At 48.6% G+C, this 17,200-nt stretch overlaps 2 protein-coding genes across 2 annotated transcripts; both read left to right on the top strand.

Annotated features, from left to right (window-relative positions):
• Window positions 1–21: 21 nt before the first annotated feature.
• On the top strand, window positions 22–4,016 carry LOC308112051 (peptidyl-prolyl cis-trans isomerase-like). Its single transcript, XM_080467258.1, has 5 exons — window positions 22–358; window positions 493–1,588; window positions 3,167–3,286; window positions 3,358–3,530; window positions 3,665–4,016. The coding sequence occupies exons 2-5, from the start codon at window positions 1,520–1,522 to the stop codon at window positions 3,795–3,797; spliced, it is 495 nt and encodes a 164-aa protein (XP_080323384.1). The 5' UTR covers window positions 22–358; window positions 493–1,519; the 3' UTR covers window positions 3,798–4,016.
• Window positions 4,017–4,356: 340 nt separating this feature from the next.
• On the top strand, window positions 4,357–17,061 carry LOC308112053 (peptidyl-prolyl cis-trans isomerase-like). The gene is made up of 4 exons (XM_080467260.1): window positions 4,357–4,872; window positions 12,413–12,532; window positions 15,958–16,130; window positions 16,842–17,061. Exons 1-4 carry the CDS (start codon window positions 4,804–4,806, stop codon window positions 16,972–16,974), a joined length of 495 nt encoding a protein of 164 aa, XP_080323386.1. The 5' UTR covers window positions 4,357–4,803; the 3' UTR covers window positions 16,975–17,061.
• Window positions 17,062–17,200: the final 139 nt, after the last annotated feature.

Here is a 17,200-nt window from a genome sequence, read left to right as displayed (position 1 = left end):
GTTTGATTTCTTTATTTTTTGGGGGGAGGGGGGGTAGTTAATGATTCAAAAATCGTTAATGCAAAAATCATTGGGTTAAATACTGCATTTGTACTGGGTTTATAGTTCTACCTGTACTGGGTCTATAGTTCTACCTGTACTAGGTCTATAGTTCTAGTTCTACCCGTACTGGGTCTATAGTTCTAGTTCTACCTGTACTGGGTCTATAGTTCTACCTGTACTGGGTCTATAGTTCTACCTGTACTAGGTCTATAGTTCTAGTTCTACCTGTACTGGGTCTATAGTTCTACCTGTACTAGGTCTATAGTTCTAGTTCTACCTGTACTGGGTCTATAGTTCTACCTGTACTAGGTCTATAGTTCTAGTTCTACCCGTACTGGGTCTATAGTTCTAGTTCTACCTGTACTGGGTCTATAGTTCTACCTGTACTAGGTCTATAGTTCTAGTTCTACCTGTACTGGGTCTATAGTTCTACCTGTACTAGGTCTATAGTTCTAACTGTACCGGCTCTATAGTAATAGTTATGTTTGTACCGGGTCTATAGTTCTAGTTGTAACTCTACTGGGTCTATAGTTCTAGTTCTAACTGTACCGGCTCTATAGTTCTAGTTCTAACTCTACTGGGTCTGTAGTTCTAGGTCTAACTGTACCGGGTCTGTAGTTCTAGTTCTAACTCTACTGGGTCTGTAGTTCTAGTTCTAACTGTACCGGCTATATAGTTCTAGTTCTGTTTGTACCGGGTCTATAGTTCTAGTTCTAACTGTACCTGCTCTATAGTTCTAGTTCTGTTTGTACCGGGTCTATAGGTCTAGTTCTAACTGTACCGGGTCTATAGTTCTATTTCTGTTTGTACCGGGTCTATAGTTCTAGTTCTAACTGTACCGGGTCTATAGTTCTAGTTCTAACTGTACCGGGTCAGTAGTTCTAGTTCTACCTGTACCGGGTCTATAGTTCTAGTTCTGTTTGTACCGGGTCAGTAGTTCTACCTGTACCGGGTCTATAGTTCTAGTTCTGTTTGTACCGGGTCAGTAGTTTTACCTGTACCGGGTCTATAGTTCTAGTTCTGTTTGTACCGGGTCTATAGTTTACGATCAGTCGGCCATGTTTGTTACTAGGCTGAGTAGGAGCTCATGGAAAAGTGCCAGAGTCTGAAAAACCCCAAAAGAGTCAGAGAGAGGCGGGAGCGCAGTGTGAGCCGTTTTCCTCACCGGGACGGTCCGGAGAGGCGGGGATAAGTAAAGCGTCGTGAAGCATCATAGCCGCTCCGCCCTCACGGTCCCGCCCGAGTATTAAATGTAACTTCTCTCTGAACATGTCCGTCACTGAGGAGCGGGAAGAGTCTGACTGTTGATTGGTTAAAGTTAGAGCCACTCAAACACACCGCCTTCACTGATTGGTTTGCTGCAAATCCGCCCCGCACGTGTTTTGTATAAGTTGGAGATCCGCCCCCGGACTGTCCTCACTTCCTCCGTGAAGCCGCCGGGACCGTGTGCAGCTCCACCCGACCAGAACCTCCAGACATGGCTCTGCCCAGAGTTTACTTCGACATCACCGCCAGCGGCGGCGCCATCGGCCGCATCGTGATGGAGGTAAGCGGGAACGGATTCACTGTTGTGGTGGCTCGGATCTCCGCGTGAAGCTCCGGTCCCCGGTCCCCGGTCCCCGGAAGCTGCTTTGTGGGGCTCTGCTCGGCCCCGGGAAGCATTCTGGGAAACCGGTTTGAGAGGGCGGATCCGGTTTCCTGTTCAAACACGTTTGAAACCCGTGAACCGACATGTAGAGATGATCCGGTTCCAATGAATCGTTCAAAACACATGAGTCACTTTACTGAACCGTGACTCAGTCATCACGTCTTGACTGGTTCACCGAGTCATTGACTGGTTCACCGAGTCATTGACTGGTTCACCGAGTCATTGACTGGTTCACCGAGTCATTGACTGGTTCACCGAGTCATTGACTGGTTCACCGAGTCATTGACTGGTTCACCGAGTCATTGTTGCTGCAGAGCGGAAGTCTAACGTCTGTTATGCTGCTGGAGCTGATTGCTTCACTAGAGTCGCCCTGTGGGGGTAACTGCGCTCTCTCTGCTCGGGGCTGCTCTCTCTCTGCTACGCTCTCTCTCTCTACTCGGGGCTGCTCTCTCTCTGCTACGCTCTCTCTCTCTGCTCGGGGCTGCTCTCTCTCTGCTACGCTCTCTCTCTCTGCTCGGGGCTGCTCTCTCTGCTGCGCTCTCTCTCTCTGCTGCTCTCTCTCTCTCTCTGCTGCGCTCTCTCTCTCTCTCTGCTGCGCTCTCTCTGCTGCTCTCTCTCTCTCTCTGCTCGGGGCTGCTCTCTCTCTGCTCTCTCTCTGCTGCTCTCTCTCTCTCTCTGCTCGGGGCTGCTCTCTCTCTGCTGTTCTCTCTCTGCTTCTCTCTCTCTCTCTCTCTGCTCGGGGCTGCTCTCTCTCTGCTGTTCTCTCTCTCTCTCTGCTCGGGGCTGCGCTCTCTCTGCTGCTCTCTCTCTCTCTCTGCTCGGGGCTGCTCTCTCTCTGCTGCGCTCTCTCTCTCTCTCTCTGCTGCGCTCTCTCTCTCTCTCTGCCGCGCTCTCTCTCTCTCTCTCTCTGCCGCGCTCTCTCTCTCTCTCTGCCGCGCTCTCTCTCTGCTTCGCTCTCTCTCTCTCTGCTGCGCTCTCTCTGCTGCTCTCTCTCTGCTGCTCTCTCTCAGTAGTTTGAGGAGGAGACCAGACGGGTACAAAATAAAGTTTAACTCTTAAAGCAAAGCAGCACAAGCTTTATTCTTTCAGCAACACTTGGACTGTGTGTGGGGGTGTGTGTGGTGAAGCTCCGCCCCTCACCGGGGGAAGCTCCGCCCCTCACCGGGGAAGCTCCGCCCCTCACCGGGGAAGCCCCGCCCCTCACCGGGGGAAGCCCCGCCCCTCACCTGAGAGTCTGAATCTGCTCAAGGACCGTCGGCTTCGTCAAGCTGGTAGAAACCAGGTTAAGATGTGACTGTAGCCTGTTTTGTGTTGCGTTTAATGTGGTCCCCGATAATTAGTTCCGCCCTTTGAACATTAGGTATTTATTGATGCTCGTGAAACATTTAGAAATTTGTAAAAAGACTGGTACACCCCGAGTCGGGTTTCCCACCACTACTGACAGGTGGCGCTCTGTCATCACGTCTGGTTCTGCAGCTTCGCTCTGACGTGGTTCCCAAGACGGCGGAGAACTTCCGGGCTCTGTGCACCGGAGAGAAAGGCTTCGGCTTCAAGGGAAGCGGCTTCCACAGAGTCATCCCCCAGTTCATGTGTCAGGTGAGTCCTGAACCTGGTCCAGACTGCAGGCAGGTGACCACACTGCTGTAATGAGTGTTTTGCACCTGCAGGGCGGCGACTTCACCAACCACAATGGAACGGGAGGAAAGTCCATCTACGGGAACAAGTTTGCTGACGAGAACTTCCAGCTGAAGCACACCGGGGCTGGGATCCTGTCCATGGCCAACGCCGGGCCGAACACCAACGGCTCGCAGTTCTTCCTCTGCACCGCCAAGACCTCCTGGTACGTCTGTCCTGGTCTCTCACTGTGCCCTGCTCCTGGTCTCACTGTGCCCTGCTCCTGGTCTCACTGTGCCCTGCTCCTGGTCTCACTGTGCCCTGCTCCTGGTCTCACTGTGCCCTGCTCCTTGTCTGCAGGCTGGATGGGAAGCACGTGGTGTTCGGCAGCGTGGTCGAGGGGATGGATGTGGTGAAAAAAATCGAGGGATACGGAAGCCAGAGCGGGAAAACCTCAGCGAAGATCAACATCGCAGACTGCGGACAGCTCTGAGCTCCGAGCAGTCTTCCTGCTCGTCCTGTAGCCCCGCCCCCTTTAGGCCCCGCCCTCAACACATTTTAAATCTTTTGGTGTCAAAGGATCAGTCATTCCGCCTGTCGGGTTTATTTTCTTCAGTTTTTTTTGTTTAAAACTGAACTTCCTCTTTCAATGTGTTGTTGACATTTTTTCTTTTTTGTTACTGAACGTTTTGGAATAAATGACTGAAACAAAGTGCGAGTGTTTATTGCCAGCAGGGGGCGCTGCTGTACTCAATCCAGAGCCATGGAGGGGTCAGAGGTCAAGCCACTCACAGTTCCAACTAATGGAAGGACAGTCTTGGTGTTTCCTCGTTAACGTTCCTGAGTTCAGTGTGAGGGACAGTTTGTCTGTCCACCTGGTGTCTCCTGGTAAAGCAGTTTGACCTTTGACCCGACTAACGCTGCTTCAGTTCCACTGAACATGTTCGAGTTGTTCAGGCTGAACTGTGTGGAGGCGGAGCTTCAGCTGATTAAAACACCTTATTGGCTACTTCCGTTCTGACGTCTCGGTTTCACTCTGTTTTTCTTCCTGCAGGACACAACGGGCCGCGCCCTGACCGCGGGGCCGCGCCTGTCACGCTGACGGCGGGAGCGCACATTCACTGCAGATCCGACGTGCGCGTGCAAGGCGCGCATTGGTCTCTCGAGCTGTCAGCCGTTGATCTCACCGTGGCCGCGGAGAGGGGCGGGTCAGGCGGTGTCGTCTCTTTAAAACCTCCGCGGCTCGCTCCGAGACGAGAATCAAACGCACCGTGGAAACGCTCGTCTGACCGGTGAAATGACCGCGGCTGTGATTGGCTGAGCGGCCTGTCGGTACGAGCCGTCGGCCTCGCCGGTTGGCTGGCAGTGACTTGATCCCGCCCACCGGGACCGTTATATAAAACTAACCCCCCCCCCCGCTCCATCTTTTCTCGGACCCTTGCGGACGCCGTGTCCCGTGACAGCCTCCTGTTCCTCCTCGTTCCCTGCAGCCCGCTGACATGGCCAAGCCCCGAGTCTACTTCGACGTGACGGCGGCGGGAAAGCCCCTCGGCCGCATCGTGATGGAGGTGAGGGGTGTGCGCGGTGCCCCGGGGCCGGGCTGCAGTACGACTGCGCTCCGGTTCTACGTCGACCGTGAGCATGTGTCCGCGGCCCGTGTCCCGACAGTCACCGGGCTGGGAGGGTCAGGCGCTCCCTACGGAACCGCACCGGGAGCCGCTCCCTACGGAACCGCTCCCGGTTCCGCTGCGGCACGCCGGCTAACAGGCTAATGCTAGCGGACCGTGACGCGCCGCGTCGCTCTTTGTTTTACAGTAAAGCGCGGGAAACTTCAAAGGAAAAACGGCTCGTGAAACCTCGCGCACTTTTAGTGCAGGTCTGCTTGTAAAGCCGAGGACTGTGGGTTTAGTGCGAGAACCGGGGTTCTAGAAAGTGGAGGAGGTTGTGACTGCACTGCCGCTCCTGCCATTTTGAGTCGCTCCTCCATTACGAGACGCTGCGCTTCAGCCCGGCCTGCAGCGCGCGCACACACACACACACCCACCCCGACCCCGCATGATGAATAAAGTGACAGGGCTTAACTTGGTTAATCGGGTGACTGGAATCTTCATTGGAGTCGGTTCAACACACATTTTATAAAGTAGTTTATTTCAGTTTGAAGTTCAGTAAAATCTGGCAATTTTGTACTGCAGTACTTCACGGTGACGTCATTGTGGCTCCTCCTGCTGGTGAACTGCCCTCCAGTTAGGGACGGATCCGATCCGGGATCGGGTTCTATTATCAACGTAGTTCACAGATCAGATATTTCCGATCCAGCCTGCGGAGGTTCCTGATCCAGGAATTCCGTTATTAGAACCCGATACTGGATCGGCCTGGTCTGCTTCATGATCCTGGTCTGATCCATGATCCTGGTCTGCTTCATGGTGCTGGTCTGCTTCATGGTGCTGAAATGATCCCCAGTGTTTCCCTGCTGCTGCTCTGCTCGCTGGCTGCAAACTGTGGACTGGATTTCCTGAAGGGAGGCGGGTCTCAATGAGACCAGGAGGAATGAGGCAGGAAATCCATTCCACAGTTTGCAGCCAGCGAGCAGGCTAGGGAAGTAGCACTGTGCTATCCAACTTTTCATGGCAACATGTTGCTGATTGGACGGATTTTACACTCCGACCACCGCAAAGCAACACAGCAACCTGGATGTTAGCAAAGCAACGCAGCAACCTGGATGTTAGCAAAGCAACGCAGCAACGTGCAGTGTTGGCAAAGCAACACAGCAACCTGCAGTGTTAGCAAAGCAACACAGCAACGTGCAGTGTTAGCAAAGCAAACCAGCAACATGGATGTTAGCAGAGCAACGCAGCAACGTGGATGTTAGCACAGCAACGTGGATGTTAGCAAAGCAAACCAGCAACATGGATGTTGGCACAGCAACGTGGATGTTAGCAAAGCAAACCAGCAACGTGGATGTTAGCACAGCAACGCAGCAACGTGAATGTTAGCACAGCAACGTGCAGTGTTAGCAAAGCAACACAGCAACGTGCATTGTTAGCAGAGCAAACCAGCAACATGGATGTTGGCAAAGCAAACCAGCAACATGGATGTTGGCACAGCAACGTGGATGTTAGCAAAGCAAACCAGCAACGTGGATGTTAGCACAGCAACGCAGCAACGTGAATGTTAGCACAGCAACCTGCAGTGTTAGCAAAGCAACACAGCAACGTGCAGTGTTAGCAAAGCAAACCAGCAACATGGATGTTAGCAGAGCAACGCAGCAACGTGGATGTTAGCACAGCAACGTGGATGTTAGCAAAGCAAACCAGCAACATGGATGTTGGCACAGCAACGTGGATGTTAGCAAAGCAAACCAGCAACGTGGATGTTAGCACAGCAACGCAGCAACGTGAATGTTAGCACAGCAACGTGCAGTGTTAGCAAAGCAACACAGCAACGTGCATTGTTAGCAGAGCAACCATGCAGTGTTAGCAAAGCAACGCAGCAACATGGATGTTAGAAGAGCAACGCAGCAACGTGGATGTTAGCACAGCAACGCAGCAACGTGGATGTTGGCACAGCAACGTGCAGTGTTAGCAAAGCAACGCAGCAACGGGCAATGCTTGCCCATATAATTTTTATTTATTTAATTTTTTTATTGGGTTTCCAGCATTTTATAGATTCTCCTCAAGGTACATCAAACCCGGTTTTCTTTTTCTTAATCCATCTAATATAAATTTATGAAAACAAAAACTTCAAAATTGACAATGGAAACAAACTAAAACAAAAATATATTAGACACAAAAATATCTTGACTTTTATTTTCGATTTTTTTCTGAAGCGCATGAAGGTTTTGTTCATGTTCCCTTCAATGGCCCTGATACTCCCCCGTCAGGTGGTTCATTGGGAGATTATAGTGAGCAAAACTGCGAACCTGAAAATATCTGAATGAGATTGTGGAAGATCAAATTTAGCTTTAAGAGTTTCAAAAGAAATAAACCTTATCAACAAAGAGTTGTTAAAATGAACCAAGCCCTTATCCCTCCACAAAGAGAAAACTGAATCAAGAGTTGATCATGAAAATAAATGGTTTTCACAGATAAGTGGGGAAGCAGAGACGATATTAAATTGGCGTCTGAACTGTCTCCATATCTTTACTCTTTACAATCAGATTGGAGGTGTAGTTAGTAGTTAGTTAGTAGTTTAAGGTGGCACAGATCAAAGCTTCAATCTGACACCAGTCGGTTTTAGGGAAGTTATACCACATGGGTTTTTGGGATATTAGCCCCCCAATAATATAGCAACAAGTTTGGTAGTGCAAGGCCTCCGTCTTTTCTAGCCCTTGTAAGACCGAGTGTTTTTCCCTTGAAATGTTCCTATCAAGTTTTATGAGAAACGATTTAGGGAGAAATATCAGCAAACATTGGAAAAGGAATAGAATTCTGGGAACAACATTCATTTTAACTTCATTCTTCCCAAGAGGGACAGGGGGAGAGTGTTCCAACGCTGGAGGTCTGATTTGACCGTTTTCATGATATCTTTGCAGAATGAGGTGAGATCTGGTGAGATGTTGACGCCTGGATAGCGGAAGTTGCAATGGGCTAATCTTAAAGGTAGCATTTGGCCTGGGACCTTTTCTGCAGCGTCATTGAGAGGAAAACATTCACTTTTAGTAAAGTTTAACTTGTAACCTGAAAGACCCAAATGTTTGTAGAATTTTAATGATTTCTTTGATAGAAACAGGATTTGATATGTAGAGCAGAAGGTCATCAGCATAAAGCGAGACTCTGTGCTCAATTCCGTTTCTACAGGTACCAGTAATATGTGAAGAGCTCTTAATGTTCATGGACAGAGGTTCAGTCTGCCGGGGGGCAGCCCTGTCGGCAGCCACGCATCCAGGGGAAATGTTTGGACCGGGTGAAGTTGGTGGTCACACTTGCAGTAGGTGCGCTGTATAACAGCCCAACCCATGAAATATATTTTAGACCAAAACCAAATCTGTTGAGAACTGAGAATAAATATTCCCACTCCACTCGGTTAAAAGCCTTTTCTGCGTCCATTGATACGACCATTTCATCTTCTTGTGTGTGGGACCCTGACAGTAGAATATTGAGTAGCCAACAGATATTTGAAGATAGTCACCTTCCCCTTATGCAGCCAGTTTGGTGAGTGGACATGATGTTTGGGAGGGAGGGGTCCAGACGGCTGAGCTCAGCGTTAAGCACCATGATGGGTCTCCAGCTGCTACTTTCTTCCAGGTGTTTATTGGGGATAAGTGAAATTGAGGCTTGTGTTAAATCTGAGTGATAAACTGAGATGATGCTTGTTGTTTATTTGTCAATGCCAGGAGCCGACCGGCCCCGTCTGTCACTGTGTTCATAGTGTGTACTCTCTGGGTGACTGAGAAGTCGCTCTGCTTTGTTGGTGTAAATGATGTCAAATTGAGTTTGGAGCTCCAGTCTCTCTGTTCTTAGGGTAGAATGAGCAGATCAGGAATGCTGCTTATCAATTAGCCAAATTGCTTCCAGTAGTTCTTGTTCCTCTTCGCTGTCCCTGTTTGTTTCGTCTGGCGCAGTAGGAAATAATCTCACCACGTATTACTGCTTTAAAGGTTTCAAATAAAGGCGAAGGAGAAGTAGATTCTGATTTATTAGTCTGAATAAGGACATTTTTTCAGAAACAAATTTGCAAAATGTGTGGGAGGATAACAACCCTGTGTTCAGACGCCACCTTGGCTGATTTTCACTTTTAGGAATAAGATGTATGTCTAGCAGGAGAGGGGCGTGATCTGAAATGACTTGTTGAATATTCACAGGATTTGAACGCAGGTAATACGATTTCATCTAAAAAAATAAATAATCAATGCCAGAGTGACTCTGATGAACATGTGAATAAAATGAAAACTCTTTAGTGGTTGAAACGCCTCACATCCACACAACCTACTTGATCCAGAGGTGCAGGAAGTACTCTCGCCATATTTGATGGAATCATGTTTTTAGATTTTGATTTATCAAGGGTAGGATCAATTACTAAATTGAGAGGTCTCCCCCAAAAATGAAGTGGTGTGTGTTGGGACCAGGATTAAGAGAGAATAGGGCCGTATTAAAACCAGGACAGTCCCGGTCTGGAGCGTAGACCGAGGTCAGAATGACAGCCGTCTGCAGCAGCTTGTTAACAACAATAACAGAACGCCCAGTGAGGTCAGATCAGATTCATTCAGGTGAGAACTGGAGTCTTTTATGTATTACAATTGCTGTGCCTCCTGAGAATAGAACAGAATGAACAGAATGCCTGTTATTGTCCCTTGTACAGGTCCAGTGAGATTAAAAACAACTCCAGTGACAGTGCAGCAGTTAAAAAGAGCAGAATATAGTGCAGGAAGGAGGGTGGGGGGTGTAGGGGGTAAGGTGCACAGTCCAGTCCTGTGAACAGTACAGAGTATTTACAGGAAATAAATAAAACCTATAAAAATGATATTGCACATTATGGGGTAATCTGTAAAGTCAGTGCATACGAGAGTTCACAGTGGTTATGGCTTTGGGGAAAAAACAGTTTTTGAATCTGTTTGTTTTTGATCTCATGACCCTGTAGCGCCTTCCCGAGGGCAGCGGGTCCAACAGGTCCGAGCCACTATTATAAAGCTTGAATGAAACTCCTGTCCAACCCAGGGCTTCTGCAGCCTGCTGGGGTCACATAGGGTCACGTGGGCTTCCTGAAGGAGCGCTAGTCCTGATTGTAGGTGTTTAAGGTGTGAGAAAACTCTTGGTCTTTAAATAGTTCCACCAAGTCCTCTCACATTCCAGTTTGTAAACAGAATGGAACCCGGCCCTTCCATCTGATTCCAGTCTGTCATTTCTCTTATGAATGTTTGTCTTTGACAGGATGAAATAAAGCATCATCCAAATAGAGCAAAGATAGAATACCATCAACACTGTAACAGAGTAGGTGAGTTGTTAGAACATAGACACAAACAAAAACAACATAAATAAACAAATAAAAAACAAGAAATATAAACCCCACATGTATGAACTAGAACTGATGTCCAAACTTGACATCAGAGAAAACATGAACTTACACACTTGTCCTAAACTCATCTAAGAAGAGAGACAGAGAGAGACAGAAAGAGAGAGACAGAAAGAGAAACGATAGATGAGCTTGTAGGAAAACCTGCTGTGCTGTGGCTTGCTTCCCTGAAGTAATAACCAGTTCTTACACACACTGCTTCTTTGCAACTGTGTGGCTGAAAACCTCAAAGATTCTGATGGTATGTCCCTGGTACGAGGCGTCTCGTACCTGATGGTATGCCCCTGGTACGAGGCGTCTCGTACCTGATGATATGTCCCTGGTACGAGGCGTCTCGTACCTGATGGTATGCCCCTGGTACGAGGCATCTCGTACCTGATGGTATGTCCCTGGTACGAGGCGTCTCGTACCTGATGGTATGTCCCTGGTACGAGGCGTCTCGTACCTGATGGTATGTCCCTGGTACGAGGCATCTCGTACCTGATGGTATGTCCCTGGTACGAGGCGTCTCGTACCTGATGGTATGTCCCTGGTACGAGGCGTCACGCTTCTTTTTTGCCCACTGCAACACCCGCTCCTTGTGGATGTACTTGTGAAAATGGACGATGAAGGGTCGGGATCCGTGGGGCGGCTTCGGGTCCGAGGAGAACAGCTCTGACATCAGAACAATGAGCAGCAGCTCCTCCAGGCTGTCAGCAGGAGATTCACACCTCCGTGAAGCTGCGTCCTACTTAGGGGCAGAACATTTCCGGAAACTTTCCATGGGAAGTAAAGCTGGGGAAATTAGGAAATATTCCAAATTGGAAACTTTCCATGGGAATTAAGGGGATTTATGGGAATTAACTGGAAATTGGGGGTAATTTAAACAAACTATCATAAGCAAACATCCATGTAAAATAATACAATCAAAGAACATGACATTTCAATAGATTTATTTGAGTAGAACTTGAACAATGAAGAATTAATTGTTTTAATGAACAACAAAAACATGAACTCCCCCACCCAATCAAAAAGTAAACTGCAAACTTGCATTAAATCTGATTGTTTTAGCCAAGATTATGCTACAATATATTTCCCCAACTATATTTAAGTTCCCTGTTGAGGGCCAACCTTCAGTTTTTTAAATTTCTGTTTTATTCCCATTCATTCTCATGGAAAGTTTCAAACTTTGAAAATTCCCGGAACTTTGCAACCCGAGTCCTACTCCACGCTAAACTCCCTGAAAATAGTGCCAATGGTTGGAGCTGCGTTAGAGTGGGAAACGTGTTGCTGCTGCCTTGCTCAAGAGTTTCCTCAGGGATTAATAAAGTGACAGAACTAGTTTATTATGAGATGATGACGTCACGCAGACCCCCACATTGTCCAGAAACTTCTCACATGTTGAGTTTGAGGTTTGATTTCCACTGGATGTGAGGAACCTGAACGAAACATTGATCACATGGTTCCACCGCACTTTCTGTGCCGGGACGGGTTTTTGCGTGGTACCGCTTAAAAAGTTGTGGATGGTACGGACCACCGGCTCCGATTTGCCGTCCCCCCTCCGCTGAGGTACTGAGCAATGAGGAAGAGTGTGTGAGGAGGAGCTACAACGCAGCTGTCTGCTGATTGGTCAGTGATGATCGCCACTCTCTACTTGCCTGTGATCTTTAACTCTTTCATCGTCCATAAACCTTCTGTTGTTGTTTACATACGCCGCTTTGCTCACTGGTTGATTTGTTAACTGGTTTATTGAAACATCAGCGCGCGACATAACATTTAACGAGGTGCAGACGCTCCTCTCAGTAACATGAGGGGCGGGGCTTCAGCAGGAGCTCCTCCTCTCAGTAACATGAGGGGCGGGGCTTCAGCAGGAGCTCCTCTTCTCAGTAACTTGAGGGGCGGAGCTTTAGCAAGAGCTCTTCCCCTCAGTAACAGGGAACAACCAGCAGACGGGTCTGGGTACCGTACCTCCCGCTCCGGCCGTACTGCAGTGGGACTGCGGCTTATTGATCCTGTTTTATATTGGTACTCACACACTGCTCACACTGACGGTCTTGGTTCTGGTTCTGAAGTTGAACTGGGTTGGTCCGCTCACTGTCGGTCTTGGTTCTGGTTCTGCAGCTACGTGATGACGTGGTTCCCAAGACGGCGGAGAACTTCCGGGCTCTGTGCACTGGAGAGAAAGGCTTCGGCTACAAGGGAAGCGGCTTCCACAGAGTCATCCCCCAGTTCATGTGTCAGGTAAGAGGGTGAGGGAGACTGGGTGTGTGAGTGAGGGGGTGAGGGTGTGCGAGGGTGACTGGGTGTTTGGGTGTGTGAGTGTTTGGGTGACTGGGTGTGTGAGTGTTTGGGTGACTGGGTGTGTGAGTGTTAGGGTGACTGGGTGTGTGAGTGAGGGTGACTGGGTGTGTGAGTGTTTGGGTGACTGGGTGTGTGAGTGAGGGTGACTGGGTGTGTGAGTGTTTGGGTGACTGGGTGTGTGAGTGATTGGGTGACTGGGTGTGTGAGGGGTTAGGTGTGTGAGTGAGGGTGACTGGGTGTGTGAGGGGTTGGGTGTGTGAGTGAGGGTGACTGGGTGTGGGAGGGGTTGAGTGTGGGAGGGTGACTGGGTGTGTGAGTGATTGGGTGACTGGGTGTGTGAGGGGTTGAGTGTGGGAGGGTGACTGGGTGTGTGAGGGGTTGGGTGAGGGAGGGTGACTGGGTGTGTGAGTGATTGGGTGACTGGGTGTGTGAGGGGTTGAGTGTGGGAGGGGTTGAGTGTGGGAGGGTGACTGGGTGTGTGAGTGATTGGGTGACTGGGTGTGTGAGGGGTTGAGTGTGGGAGGGTGACTGGGTGTGTGAGGGGTTGGGTGAGGGAGGGTGACTGGGTGTGTGAGGGGTTGGGTGAGGGAGGGTGTATCAGTTGACAACACCTAACCAGTTAAAGCGTTTCCACGGCAGCAGCAGACACACTGACACCATGTAGTTAGTCTGCCGGGCCACAGGGGGCGCTGTGGCTTGTTTTTGCATTGAAACCACACAGACACGTGCAGGGAACAAAACGTACACATGAACAAAATGTAGAGATGCAACATTCTAGTGACTGATGAGGAACCAGATGAGACCAGGGAGAGTCTCAACTATTAACCTACTGATCTGGAGGATAAACTAGAATACCACCAGTCAAACCGTTGTAGGGAGTGGGTTAGGGTTTAGAGGTCATGACCCCTACCTGCCATGCAGGAGACCAGGGTTCAAGTCCTGGTCAGTGCATTCATTTATTTAGACATGTTTTGTTAATTTTAAAGACGCTCCTTTGTTTATTGTTTTTATTTTCAATTCTCCATTCCTCAGTATTTTTCCACAGCACAAGAGGTTAAAATCAAAATCTGCAGTGTTTCTTCGGTGGGAAACGGGTCCAAATGGCTGAGTATTGAAGGTCATGACCCCTGGAGAGTGAAAATGGAACCGTTTCCATTTGTTTGGCTGCGATTGATCGAAATGAAGTGTTGAATATTGATATTATCTGTTTCCCTCCTCGTTAAGTCAGAGCTGATAATTATTGTGAGAAATCATTAATGTGACCAGTGTCTTCCACACATGAGTATCAATAATAATAATAATATATAACTTTTCTTTTCCAGAGTTTTTAATTGAAGTGTTTCTGATCTGAAAACAAGGTTTAGGAGAAAATCTCACAAAATTACTAGTAACGGTTCATGTTCATTAATAAAAAATAGTTTCAGAAGTCAAAACCGTTGCGCAACACAATCAAAAATAATGAGAACTATTTACACTTTAAACTGATATCGGCCAACGCGGCTCCCGCTAACACGGAAGTAGTGATTTTCATAAAAAATAACTTTTTTACTCACTACGATCAGATATTTAACGTCCTGGTTCAGTGGAGACCGGCTGCCACCGCTCACCGGCAAATCTTGTGAATTGTCGTGACGTGGTTACTAGTTATCGTAACTTTTCCGAAGGGTTGTTTGGAGTTTTGTCAATACGCGGTCACAGCCGAAGCATTGACAGTCGGCCATTTTTATACCAGCGCCGCTTGTGGCGGAGGGCTGTGGTGCGTCTTTAGAAGACATGGGTCACACTTTGGCGGGGCGGCGTCAGGGACGCTAACCACTATTGTTAACCTCACAGTTAACTTTAACAGCGACGGTAACTAACGGGATGACTAACCATGTTTTAAACAACGCATATTTAACAGTCGGGTAGTTAAGGATTGAACCAGCGGTTATGGCTTAACCAGTGGTTAAAATAACTCAGTTTTGATCAACCAGGCCCGGCAGAACAACCAGCTGGAAAGTCTCATCAGTAGAGACGTGAACGCAGCCGCCTCTGAGCTCTGTAGATAGTCCCGCTCTATTGTTTGGCTCTACAGAGGCTTCATAGGCCTGTACTAGGAACCTGAGGCCTGTACTAGGAACCTGAGGCCTGTACTAGGAACCTGAGGCCTGTACTAGGAACCTTAGGCCTGTACTAGGAACCTGAGGCCTGTACTGGGAACCTTAGGCCTGTACTAGGAACCAGAGGGCTGTACTAGGAACCTGAGGTCTGTACTAGGAACCAGAGGCCTGTACTAGGAACCTGAGGTCTGTACTAGGAACCTGAGGGCTGTACTAGGAACCAGATCAACACATCCAGGATCTCTGTTTCCTGGTTGACTGATCCTGATCACCGTTCCTACCAAGCAGGTTCTCAACTCTCTGATTCAACCCAGACCAGGTGTGAGTGTTCACAATAAAAGGGGCTGAACCTGCCCACCAATCACCATCATTTAAGAATGGGCGGGGCATTTCCCAAGAGATCTGATTGGTCAGGAGGCGGAGCTCTGACCTCTTATCCAGAACATAACCTGCTCCAGAGCAGGTTAGACTTTCAGCGTCAGTTACCAGGTGATTTATCCTGGTGAGAAGTGAACCAGCGTCATAGTACAGAAAACCAGAGTTAATCCTGAAGTTATCTGGATAAGAGAAAACCAGAGTTAATCCTGACGTTATCTAGATTAGAGAAAACCAGAGTTAATCCTGAAGTTATCTAGATTAGAGAAAACCAGAGTTAATCCTGAAGTTATCTAGATTAGAGAAAACCAGAGTTAATCCTGAAGTTATCTAGATTAGAGAAAACCAGAGTTAATCCTGAAGTTACCTGGATAAGAGAAACCCAGAGTTAATCCCGAAGTTATCTGGATAAGAGAAATTCCAGGGTGGTATTACAGGCCTCGGATCAGTTCACCATGTGAGTTGATCAGAGGAGGGGGAGGGGCTCCATCTCGTCAGACTAAAGTTACTTTATTCAGATTGAGGGGCGCCTCAGACTAAAGTTACTTTATTCAGATTGAGGGGCGCCTCAGACTAAAGTTACTTTATTCAGATTGAGGGGCGCCTCACATGGTAACTTTCTATTGATTGTCTGACCAGGTGAAACATTGAAGCTCCAACCTCATGACTTAGATTGTTGCAACACCGTCTACCAGGAACACGTGTGTGTGTGTGTGTGTGTGTGTGTGTGTGTGTGTGTGTGTGTGTGTGTGTGTGTGTGTGTGTGTGTGTTACAAATAGCAGCTCAGACCAATGTGGGACACTAAAGGAGGTCATGGTGGATCCAAGGTTCTTGTTGATCTGGTGTTAGAGGTTGGAAGCTGTGCTGTAATGAGTGTTTTGCACCTGCAGGGCGGCGACTTCACCAACCACAATGGAACGGGAGGAAAGTCCATCTACGGGAACAAGTTTGCTGACGAGAACTTCCAGCTGAAGCACACCGGGGCTGGGATCCTGTCCATGGCCAACGCCGGGCCGAACACCAACGGCTCGCAGTTCTTCCTCTGCACCGCCGAGACCTCCTGGTACGGGGGGGGGGGGGGGGGGGGGGGGGGGGGGGCTGTCCTGGTGGGGTCCTCTATCGTTCTTGTCATCTCGTTATGGTTCCTCCATTGTTCTCTTGTTCAGGAGTGACAGCCAGAGGAACGTTGTGGTCATGGTTCTCTGAGTGACATGTTTACAGACGACTTAAATAATACCAACTGAGCTATTGATTATAGGAGAGCTATTGATTATGGGAGAGCTATTGATTATGGGAGAGCTATTGATTTTGGGAGAGCTATTGATTATGGGAGAGCTATTGATTATAGGAGAGCTATTGATTTTGGGAGAGCTATTGATTATGGGAGAGCTATTGATTATAGGAGAGCTATTGATTATAGGAGAGCTATTGATTATGGGAGAGCTATTGATTATAGGAGAGCTATTGATTATAGGAGAGCTTCAGGCTCATGATTTCAGTTAGTGGATCAAAGAGCTGCAGGCTGACGGCCCTGATGTAGAACTGCTGCAGGTCTTGGTGAGCTGTTGGATTCCTGATCAATTATCAATCATTAGTGCTTCTCTGGTGGTCTCACTGTGCCCTGCTCCTGGTCTCTCACTGTGCCCTGCTCCTGGTCTCACTGTGCCCTGCTCCTGGTCTCTCACTGTGCCCTGCTCCTGGTCTCACTGTGCCCTGCTCCTGGTCTCACTGTGCCCTGCTCCTGGTCTCACTGTGCCCTGCTCCTTGTCTGCAGGCTGGATGGGAAGCACGTGGTGTTCGGCAGCGTGGTCGAGGGGATGGATGTGGTGAAAACTATCGAGTCTTACGGAAGCCAGAGCGGGAAAACCTCAGCGAAGATCAACATCGCAGACTGCGGACAGCTCTGAGCTCCGAGCAGTCTTCCTGCTCGTCCTGTAGCCCCGCCCCCTTTAGGCCCCGCCCTCCAACATTCAACATTCCTATTGGAGATTGAGCAGATGGCCCCGCCCCTTTTTCTATCTGTTGAAATCATGTTGCTGCATCTGTGACTTTAGCCTTCCACAAGTTTCTTTTGCATTAACATTTTTTTCCAGAGTCCTTTTTTTTTTTTTTTTAATATCCTGTCAACAGAAA

This window comes from Lipophrys pholis (genome assembly GCF_963383615.2).
Source record: "Lipophrys pholis genome assembly, chromosome: 7".
Taxonomy (NCBI): domain Eukaryota; kingdom Metazoa; phylum Chordata; class Actinopteri; order Blenniiformes; family Blenniidae; genus Lipophrys; species Lipophrys pholis.
Note: the sequence above shows the minus strand (reverse complement) of the source record. Positions and strands in the feature narration are given on the sequence as shown.

Bases quoted from the DNA above. Each gene is read 5' to 3' on its own strand.
- LOC308112051 (XM_080467258.1), top strand. From the start codon at position 1,520: ATGGCTCTGCCCAGAGTTTACTTCGACATCACCGCCAGCGGCGGCGCC. The intron at 1,589-3,166 runs GTAAGCGGGAAC...CTGGTTCTGCAG, and splicing joins TCGGCCGCATCGTGATGGAG to CTTCGCTCTGACGTGGTTCC. The intron at 3,531-3,664 runs GTACGTCTGTCC...CCTTGTCTGCAG, and splicing joins TGCACCGCCAAGACCTCCTG to GCTGGATGGGAAGCACGTGG.
- LOC308112053 (XM_080467260.1), top strand. From the start codon at position 4,804: ATGGCCAAGCCCCGAGTCTACTTCGACGTGACGGCGGCGGGAAAGCCC. The intron at 4,873-12,412 runs GTGAGGGGTGTG...CTGGTTCTGCAG, and splicing joins TCGGCCGCATCGTGATGGAG to CTACGTGATGACGTGGTTCC. The intron at 16,131-16,841 runs GTACGGGGGGGG...CCTTGTCTGCAG, and splicing joins TGCACCGCCGAGACCTCCTG to GCTGGATGGGAAGCACGTGG.